This window comes from Leptonychotes weddellii, unplaced genomic scaffold (assembly GCF_054177405.1).
Source record: "Leptonychotes weddellii isolate Sample4059 unplaced genomic scaffold, ASM5417740v2 HiC_scaffold_1104, whole genome shotgun sequence".
Lineage (NCBI taxonomy): Eukaryota > Metazoa > Chordata > Mammalia > Carnivora > Phocidae > Leptonychotes > Leptonychotes weddellii.
In genome coordinates, this window is record NW_027687772.1 from 3,464 (window position 1) to 14,626 (window position 11,163).

Consider the following 11,163-nt stretch of genomic DNA (forward strand, 5'->3'; position numbering starts at 1 on the left):
TTGAAGAGTCTGTTTTTCCCATTGTATATTCTTGCCTCCTTTGTCGAAGATTAATTGACCATATAAACGTGAGTTTGTTTCTGGGCTCTCTCTTCTGTTCCATTGATCTATATGACTATTTTTTGTGCCAGTACCAAAAAAATCATTTATTATGTGTCTGAAACTCACATTTAATTGGGTACCCTTATTTTATCTAAAACCCAATATAAACAGTATTCCAGAGATCTACTTGCCATTTACGGACATCAGCTCCCTGCTAGGCTCATGTAGCGGTTTCTCATCTACCTTGGACCTGGCATCCAGTTCATGAAAACCTCACAGTCAATTTCTTCCAAAAGCCATACTCCACTGACTGGCAGAGAGAGTCCAATCAGTCTGAAATTGTTTAATCTTTTAATTGCCAACCTTGAAAAGGTACATATTACCCAGTTGTTTCATAAGAGGATGACTCGCCATTTCCTTCTAATCTAGCATGGGAGCCAAGGCCCTGAACACTGTGGGAGTAACTTTTCCCTCACTGAACTCTACCCTTATCAGAAAGGAGGCGTTACTTACTGTCAAAGAGCTTATAAACGCATGAGGGGTTGGCATGGAGCTGCTGAGCCTCCTGGAAGAGTGACTTTAATAAGGTAAGTACTGCTTTCATACATCTTCTGATGTTGCCTCACATCCTCATCTCTAGGTTACCAGAAAACTACTTTAAAATGTGTCCTTAGCACAGGGAAAAGTCTGTTTTATACTCACATTGTGCCTTCTTGGTGTGTTTAGGGGATAGTTCAAGAGTTGTTTACTCAATTGCTGTTGGATACATTTTTACAGAAATGTAAAAATGAAGAGATTCGAAAACCAGGGCATGAGAACGTAGATAGAAAAATAGTCATGGTATGAGGGGGAAAAGAATGAAAGCATTTCAGCAATCCGACAATATGACAAGAGCAAGAGCGAGCAGACGAGTTTGTGCCAGCCTGACTTTCTCTATAGGTATAGCGCCCCCCCTTATGTGTGGTTTCAGTTACCCAGGGTAACCAACCACAGTCTGAAAATATTAAATGGAAAATTCCAGAAAGAAAAATATTCATAAGTTATCAATGCACATCACTTTTATTACAGCATATTGTTGTAATTGTTCTATTTTATTACTAGTCATTGTTGTTTACCTCCTACTGTGCCTAATTTATGAATTGAACTTCATCATAGGTATGTATGCATAGGGCAAAAACATAGTCTATATAAGGTTTGGTACTCTCCTGGTTTCAGGCATCCCCTGGGGGGTCTTAGAACATGGCCACGCAGATAAGAACTATTGTAGTCAACCCACAACGGTTGTGAATTATGATACTGCAATGTTATGTAGCCTGTAAAAATTAAGACTTACTATAATAGAAAAAAATATCAGCAGAACTAGATTCCAAGTCTCTGCTCTGATTAGCTAGCTGGCGAGGCCCATTCTCTCTCTAGGGTTCAACCAGCTCATGGCAACCTAGAGCAGGGCTGGAGCAGGGTTTCACAACCTTGGTACTATTGACACTTTGGGCTGGCTTATTCCCTGCTGTGGGGAGCTGTCCTGCTAATTGTCCTTTTGTTGTTGTTTAGTTAAAAAATATGTATTGTAGAAATGTACATTTAATTCATTTTAAAGAACATACTTGACAATAATCTTAACATACATATTTCCTCAAATTTGGAAACTTCACACCTTTAAAATATCTACAGTGATAGTTTATTTACAAGTTTTATAAGAAATGGTCACTTCATCAATACTGTTGACACAGTTTAGATTCTCATAGTGTCTGTCCATTTCATTCAGTACTTGTAGAAAGAGCGCAGTGCGGGGTAAGGCTCCATCCGAGTGCCAGTGACGGACAGCCTGAGGAGCAGAACGAGAAGTCCCAATGGCTAACAGGAGCATGAGTGTATTTTCCAAAATGGCCATGCGCTCTCTCCTGGAAAGACTACATAGATACAGCAGCCAACTACAATCAATCATAAGATATTTCCAACTAAATATCCAATAAATGTATCTGTCAGGATAACATGGTTGATGAAAAATAGGCAGATAAATTGCAGAATGACTAGTAGTAGATAAAAAGCATTCAGAGGCACATGAAGCATGGCCTCATGCCACATCAGAAGCTTTTCTGATCTCTACCCAACTGACATTGTGACACCCGCCCTTCTGGTTTTGACAACAGCAATGCCTCCAGACATTGCCAGATGGCCTTCGGGATGCAGGCGAGCAAAATCACTCCCATTCAAGACTCACTGGCCTACAGGACTTCCCAAACTCCCAAACTCAGGAAGTCTTGATAAGAAAACTAGGTGATCAGCAGAGCATATCATTCATTTTTTTTTTTTTAAAGATTTTATTTATTTGACAGAGAGAGATACAGCGAGAGAGGGAACACAAGCAGGGGGAGTGGGAGAGGGAGAAGCAGGCTTCCCGCGGAGCAGGGAGCCCGATGCGGGGCTCGATCCCAGGAGCCTGGGATCATGACCCGAGCTGAAGGCAGACGCCCAATGACTGAGTCACCCAGGCACCCCAGCATATCATTCATTTTTAAAAGGCACAGAAATTCACCTAGCTAGAATGCATGAGTCATTGGAATCAGACTGGAAGAGTCAACAATGTGCTGCCGGAAGTGTTAATATCCGTGGGGAAAGACAGGTTTTGTACAGGTGAGACGAGAGGGTCAGTGACATCACTGTAACAATCCAGAATCCACGGGGAAAAATACAGTACCTATGGCAGAAGATATTGAGATGGCAATGAGGAAAAACATTCTGCAAGATGCTAAAGAGAGCAAGGTTGACAGGGATGTGGCGTGACCCTAATTGGAAGGGCAGGGAGGCAGACAGGTGGGGGTGGAAGAGGCACGGAGCGTGAGGATGTCATGCTGCCCCGGGAGGCAGGAGCCGGCCTGGACAGAAGGCACAGCATCCTCGGCTTACAGCCCGGCAGCCTTCGCCTTGCTGTGACCTGCTTGGCCGTGAGAATCATGAATCATGATTTCATTGGAACCAACGAAACTAGAGTCGCCACTGGGCCCTCTGTGTGCTGTCTGTTGTCTCCAAACCCTCTAGGGCAGGAACCAAATCAGGCTCCTACCTTGTTCCTGTGCAGCCATGGTTTCTTAGTACGGGAGAGTGCTCAATGATGCTAGTCGAGAAAGCTGGAGGGAAACTTTTTTTTTTTTTTAAGATTTTATTTATTTATTTGAGAGACAGAGAATGAGAGACAGAGAGCATGAGAGGGAGGAGGGTCAGAGGGAGAAGCAGACTCCCCACTGAGCAGGGAGCCCGATGCGGGACTCGATCCCGGGACTCCAGGATCATGACCTGAGCCGAAGGCAGTCGCTTAACCAACTGAGCCACCCAGGCGCCCCTGGAGGGAAACTTTTTGAAAGCAGGAAATACACGACACGTCAGCCGGAAACAAAGTGTTGGAGAAGGTTCAGTGAAATGTCTGTTACCAGGTAGGGAACAGGATGTTGGAGAGGAGCGATCATTTTCATCAAGTGTTGACAGCGAGACCCTGCACTGCGGTGCGGTGACCAGCAATCCCACTCACGGGGCTGGAACCCACGCGGAGGAGCCTGGGGACAGGAAAGACTCCAGAGTGTCTGGATCAGGGAGCCGGGGGCACGGGGGGGTGGGCCAGAGGTGAGAGACGCTGCGGGGTGCATGAGGCAGGGGCCGAACCAGAAATCTGCCGACGTCTTGAGGCTACAAAAGGCTGTGTTTAATGATGTGCCCGACCTCCCTGAATCTTCGTCAAAGGTCCTGCAATTCCGGTTAGCACACAGTCAATATCACTGGTCTTTCCACACAAGCCAGATAAATGATTGTATGACTCTGAAACAACATCTGGATATATGTAACATCTGATTCCTACTGGAGCTCTGTGGGTCAAGAGGTAGATACACACAAGGTGATGGATAAATAGGCAGAGAGATGAGATAGACAGACAGACAGACAGAAGAAAGATGTGTGCTACCCAGTGTGCCCAGAGACCAACCTTCGCCCAGAAACAGGGAGCAGGAGGGGACTTGCATTTACTGATCCCTATTATGAGTTTTAGGTCCATGATCTCACTTAACTTTCCCAACAGCCCTCAAGAGTAAATGTAACTATCTCTGCTTTTAGAAGAGAAAATTGATAGGCAGAGATTTAACAACCTGGCTGAGTTTATGTACTCAGAAGCAGAGGGGTTCGCATTTGTCTCCAAGGCTTCCTTCTCTCTCTCTGACCCGCACACTGTGATTAGGACCACATCCAGAGCCATAACTCCTTTCATTTACTGCTGGAATTATCATAGGATATTCTCCTTTTGAGGAATATGATTCTACTTTTTTATTAAGGTAAAAGCAAAGCAAGGTGTGCTTGTATTAATATTCTTGTCAAGCCCTGTAAATCAGCTAACAAAAAAGGAGCTTGTGAATTCCATGTTTCCCCCTCTGCCTCCTTCAGCCAGGAGTTGGCTAATGGGCTCTGAATGGGAACAAATTAACAAGGGTCTCAGAGAGAAGCATAGAAGCTGTCAAAGTGTTACATGGTTTTAAAAGCCCAGGACCTGAAATCAGGTGAGTTCCGACTAAGCCAACACACACAACCTGTGAGTGGTGGAAAGCGGCTTTGTCTCTTTGTACTTGAATTTGCTCATCTTTAAAAGAGGATATTAGAAGCTGTTTCCTGGGGTTGTCCTGGGGGGATGGTCAGGCTCACCAGATACGGAGTGCCAATCAGGAACATAGGTGTGTGGCTCTATGGCCAATCATTGAGTCTCTCCGGTTCTCATTTTCCGCTGATCAGGCAAAGTTCTGTGACAACCTTTGCCCTAGTCTTGATGAGACCTCCCGTTCAGAAGGGAAGCAAAGTTGCTTACCTGGGGAGCCTTATGATCAAATATTATATAAGGTAAACATCGTTTACTTTTGTATCCTGACCTCAGTCAATGGGTAAGGCAGTGTGCGGCCTTTTATCACAGCTCCGTGATCTGTAGTTCAAAACACACTTAGTACAAGCTGCATTCTCCTTTTCATTCTGCTGAGTCACAGCACCTCCATTCCCCATGATAAGAAAGTACAATAAACAAAATCTCCAATTACAAGACAAATGACTTGGTAAGTACATTTCCAAACAGTTCTTTACTTACTTACTTTTTTTTTTAAGATTTTTTTTATTTGTTTGAGGGGGGCGGACAGAGAGGGAGGAAGGAACGGACTTCCCACTGAGGAGGACCCTGGGATCATGACCTGAGCCGAAGGCAGAGGCTTAACTGACTGAGCCACCCAGGCGCCCCAACAGTTCTTTTACTTTCTAAAGGTTAGAACTATTGAGTGCCACATGAAAAATGTGGACATTGAAAACATTTTGATATCTAAAATTCAAGTCACACACACTTTTTCAGAGATACATCCATTTGAGGTAGTTTTTTGGAGTAGTGTTGGTGGGGTCTGGAGCGGATGGCCAAGAACAAATTCTTGAGACTTGTTCAGCGCAAAAAAAAGGTGGTTTTAATTAAAGAACAGGGACCGGACCCGTGGGCAGGAACAGCTGCTGCCTCAGGATTGTGAGGAGCAACTGATGATATGCTTTGGGGGTGGGGGAAGTAAAGATAAGGGATGTTCCAGAAGGATCTTCAGATGCTAAAGAAGACACTGGGTACCAGAGGCCTTGCTATTGCCAAGCTAAGGTTGTTTTTCCCTCTAGCAAAGCATTATCGTTAAGACAGTTGGGAGTTTCCTGGAGGAATGTTACAACTCTGCCTATCTCAAGTGTTTGTCAGTGGGCTGCGAGGACATTTAATTTTATCTACATTTCCTTCTGCCTTTGTTTCCCACATCACATTGGGTAAAGAGAGGTATCTTTTTGTCCCAAACTCCAAAACAAAATTTTGCAAGAGAATCTTAATGTTCTGTAAACAGAGCCTGGGATTTGCACAGAATATGCACCTATTCCTTTTCAAGACCTGGCTTTGAGACTCCTGGTTTTGAGTCCTGTGTGTTTCCATTCACATCTATGATAGAGCATTCATTGTTTGAGCCATTGGGTTTCATTGTCTGGCTCCCTGCTATGTTCACTTCTCATGCAGGCGGGGATGAACCAAGGGCTTTCAAGCTTCACTGACCAGGCAGAACCAAAGTATCCCTTACCATTATACAGATCAAATGAGTGTGCACTCATGCACACGCCCATACACACACTGAAGAAATGTTAGTTCTGTTCCATTTACTGTAAAGTTAATACAGTAACATCCCCTTTTCCAGATTATAAAATGCCACCAAGTAAAGGTAGAATGCAGAATTCCAAAAAAAACGAAGGGAATTAGCATCCTGTGTCTACGGAAAGAACTAGGGTCTTTTGAGCTATAGGTAAGTGAGTCTCGGCCCTAATTTTGCTTTAAACAAAAGCAGCATAACAGCCAAGGAATGGAAGACTGACTCTGCCTCTCCTCCCCTTCTTGTAAGTGGAGTCCCCTGGTTTCAGTGGCCCTCACAGGCTCCCAGGGCCAGCACTTGTGTGGGTTCCGGCCCTACCCTCTCTTTTTCATCCTAGGTGTGGATTTCCGTGTCCATCACTAACTTGAGAATGACTATAGACACGTCTTTTCACCTCTGAGCCTTGTTCTCATTAACTGATATGGGTATGATAACAACCAGTTCTTGGGGCTGTTATGAAGATTAAAGGTATAATGTATCCAAAGGGACTAGCATTGGGTCACGATCATTAGGAGATTTTTCAATAAATATCAATTCTCTAATCCTTCCCCCTCCCCCTAACGCCCAGACTTACATCCTTACCGTACACTCTCTCCTATTAGCCTTCCAAGACAATCGGATTCTACCCAGTGGAGATATGAGCATGGTTTGGAACAATTTTCCAGGGTTGGCTACTGATGGATGAGAATCTGGGCCATGAAAGACATTCTAGGGACTCTTCCGACTCTGCCGTGAGGAAGGCAGATGCTCCTTCCACATAGTTGGTGCTATCTGACCATGCATCAAAAAGTACATTTTTGCTTCTGTGGTATTGTTCACTTGTTAATCCATTCATTTGTTTGTTCTTTCATCATGTTTAGAGAAATTCGGAGACTACCATGGCGGGAAAGCCCAAGCTTCACTACTTCAATGGACGAGGCCGAATGGAGTCCATCCGGTGGCTCTTGGCCGCAGCAGGAGTAGAGGTTTGATCTGAGTCCTGTCACCTTAAGTTGGATCTAAAATTGACTCTATCAAAGTACTTTTCTCACATAAGCTAAGAGAATTTTCTTACTAAATGACCTGTCAAGAGTTTTGCATTAAAAAAATTGTCAGCTGGGGCACTTGGGTGGCTCAGTTGGTTAAGTCTCGGACTCTTGATTTCAGCTCAGGTCATGATCTCAGGGTCGTGAGACTAAGTCCCACACTGGGCTCTGCCCTGGGCGTGGAGTCTGCTTGGGATTCTCTCTCCCTCTCCCTCTGCGTGCCGTCCCCACGCTTGCACTCTCTTTCTAAAAAAAAAAAAAAGAAAAAAAAGTCAGCTATTAAGAGACGAACAGATTTGGGGCACCTGGATGGGTCAGTCAGTTAAGGGTCTGCCTTCAGCTCAGGTCATGATCTCAGGTCCTGGGATGGAGTCCCAAGTCGGGCTCCCTGCTCAGCGGGGAGTCTGCTTCTCCCTCTCCCTCTGCCCCTCCCCTTGCTCATGCTTTCTCTCTCTCTCAAATAAATAAAATCTTTTAAAAAAGAGAGAGAGATGAACAGATTTGACCTAATATATTATTAAAATTTCTTCTCATCAAAGAACATAAACAATTAAAATAACTTAAGGAAACTAAGCACAGTGTGTAGGCCTTATTTGGATTTGGATTTAAGTGAACTACAAAATATCATTTATGACATGTGTGCAACAATTAGAAACATGGACCTTGATCTTAGATGATTTTAAAGAAGCATTATTGATATTGTAGGTATGCTAATTCAGTTTCTGCTTTCCAGTTCGAAGAGAAATTTATAGAAACTCCAGAAGACTGGGATAAATTAAGGAATGGTAAGACCAAGTATCTAATTCCTGGGATGAGGCTAGCAGGTAGAAGTCATAAGCTGAGGTTTTAACATCTATCTGTGAGGGTGGTGGGAGTTGGGGGTGGCGGAAAGGAAGAAAAGTGGCTCCAGTGTAAGGGGTGGGGCTCCTTGGGCCTGTCTTCCATCTCATTCAGGGCTAGGAAGGGCTTGAACTCTGAGTATTTACTAAAGGAATCATGCCACTTGTCCGGCAAATGCCCTCTCTTTGCTCTCTCCAGCTTTCCTGCACCCCAAGTGAGCTGGGTCAGCTCAGCATCCCACACAGCCTGCCCATCCAAGGACCCTCAAACACATGCAGTAGAGTGAAAAAGTAGAAATAGGTCAGCCATTGCTGTGAGTGCTTTTCTCTGGTGGGGTTGACAAGATCAGACCTAGCAATATTATAGACTCAGAGAATGAGATGGTATTGCATTAGTTGAAAGGCCAGGTGACAGTGTGAAGAGGGAGATGAAGAACAAGGTCCAACACTACAAGCATCAGTGGACTCAGGAAAGCAGGGCCTGCCCTGCACACACCATCCGGTGGTAGAACTGAAAGAGCACATAAAACAGCCTACAGAGACATCTCCTTCAGAATTGCCCTTGACGGCATAAGCTCCAAGGGACTTCTCACTTGAAATACAGGTGCTGACATCTCTGTTGCAGCTTCTCTCAAGATTTCCCAACACATCCACGGAAGTAAATCAGCTGCAAAAACTACAGGAACCTACCATGTATTTGCATCGGAAGGAAAAAGATAAATGAAATAATAGGTGAAAAGTAAGAGGTAGACTGAGAACAAAGAGGGTTAGGGGAAAGCTAAAAACAAAATGCTGTTTTGATGAAATGTGACCAGGCAATAATTTTTTGTTTCCTTTTATGTCTCAGGTCATGGCAATACCTGTTTTTTCATGCTAAAAGAGTATGATCCAATAAAACATTTCACTCTGCTTCTTCTCTTCTTCTTTCAAAAGATGGATGTCTCATGTTCCAGCAAGTGCCAATGGTGGAAATGGATGGAATGAAGCTGGTGCAGACCAGAGCCATTCTCAACTATATTGCCACCAAATACAACCTCTATGGGAAAGACATAAAGGAGAGAGCCCTGTACGGTATTTTTTCTGTTCTTTCATGAACAATTGATGTGAAAATTTGCGTTCTTCCTTGGGTGAGCAGGACTGTGTCAGGGAGATTATGGCCAGCAGCAGCACAAGACTTGGTGGGATAGACTGAGGTTCGACACCACAGAGATCTGTGAGGATGAGGAATTCTACTTGGAGTGGATTCACCAAGTGGGGTCACAGAAAAGGAAGCAGTCCATGGATAGAGCACATATGGTGAGAGGGTTTCCCTAATGTTGATGACCTATGAAGCCAGAAAGATGGTCGGCTCATCACTCCAGGTACTCAGGCCTTTAGGAGCTGGATACCAGCTAGAGACAAAGGACAACGTGTCTGAGTATCTAGCAGATAAGATGGGGGAAGAGAAGGATCCAAAGGAGCTGATTCTAAAGGTTCATAAATTACAAGAATGCTGACCAAGAACTTCACTTGCCAGCCTGTTATATGGACTGGTCACTTGACAAGAGTAAGCAGAGCCTGGTCCTCAAGATGCCAAGGTTATCTTGAGCATTTTGATACAGGACTAAAGCAGCCAAATTTTAGTCAACACAACCATATCTGTGGGTTCTCTTCTCTGTTGTGATAGGACCACATGATTGATATTTAAATCTCAGAAGGCTCTGCTACCAGTTACTCAAAAAGTTAAACATAGATTTACCATATACCAGCAACTCCATCACTAGGTGTACACATAAGACAATTGAAAATCCATCCACACTAGAACTTGTACACAAACGTTTATAGCAGTGTTGTTCTTACTGTTCAAACAGTGGAAATGATACAAATGTGCATCAACTGATCAGTGGTTGGAAGATTGGCCTATCCATCAATGGAATATTATTTGGCCATGAAAAGGAATGAAGTAGTGATGCATGGTACAATATGGATAAACCTTACAAACATCATGTTACATACACTAGACACAAAGGCACATATTGTATGATTCTATTTGTATGAAATATCCAGAACACTCAAATCTAGAGAAACAGAAAGTAGCTTAGTGGTTGCCAGGGGCTGGAGGAGGGAAGAAATTGGAATGAGTATAAAAGCATACAGCATTTCTTTTGGGAATATGAAAATATTTAGAGTGGTGATGGTACAGTATTGTTTGTCTTTACTATAAGAATCACAAACTTGTTACACTTGAGAAGTGTATACATTATGGTATGTGAATTATGTGAACATAAAGATTTTATTTGAAAAAACTCTTATAGGAAGCCCAGTTTAGAATAATAAAGCCAAATCTCCTAAAATATGTACTGATTGGAATGTACAAAGAATTCCACCCTTTTTGGGGTTATTTTAGGTGAAGACTTAAGAAATGCAAACAAGGCCAGAGTTCAGTAACTGTATGTGGGTAGGGTTGTGGAAAATAATTGGAAAGCCTGCTGATATTGGGCACATCAGTGGGCCTGGGTGTGTAATAGGACGAGACAGGAGGGACATGACTGAGATGGCTGTGCCAGGGACTCTCTCTAGAGATCACTTCGGTGGCAGGGCTTAGCCACATGAGTCACATTACCTTGTGCAGAGAACAAATCACAACAGATATGGCAAGGCCCAGGTACGGTCCCTGTAGGTGGGTACATGCAGGATTGCACCAATTTCTCTGCGACTCTGGACAGGTCACCAATGCTCTCTGTCCTTCTCTTTGGTCATGTGTGTAATGAAAATTTTGCACATAATAGCTAGACATGTATCTACGTTGATGGCTTGTTCTAGAATGAAATGTTCAAATCAAGTAAAAATCTGAGCTGAATGGGTGGCAATAAAAATGCATCCAGTGGGAGCTGAGCCACTTTCCCACCTCCTGATGCCCATTCTTGTATGTTTTTCAACTATAAAATCAAGGCAGGAGACATTTGACAACTTGGTCCCTTTGTCTTTCAGGATAGATATGTACACAGAAGGTATGGCAGATTTGAATGAAATGATCATTGTTTTGCCTCTATGCCCACCTGACCAAAAAGATGCCAAGATTGCCCTGATCAAAGAGAGAAC

The 11,163-nt window shown here is 43.7% G+C and overlaps 1 protein-coding gene across 1 annotated transcript; it reads left to right on the plus strand.

Moving 5' to 3' along the window:
- Window positions 1–518: 518 nt before the first annotated feature.
- LOC102739750 (glutathione S-transferase A2-like) lies at window positions 519–11,160 on the plus strand (the record flags this gene model as incomplete). Its single annotated transcript, XM_031019107.2, has 5 exons — window positions 519–629; window positions 7,079–7,183; window positions 7,977–8,028; window positions 9,016–9,148; window positions 11,053–11,160. Coding segments are annotated over exons 2-5 (380 nt in total), but the record flags the coding sequence as incomplete, so codon positions are not given.
- Between the last annotated feature and the right edge of the window lie 3 nt (window positions 11,161–11,163).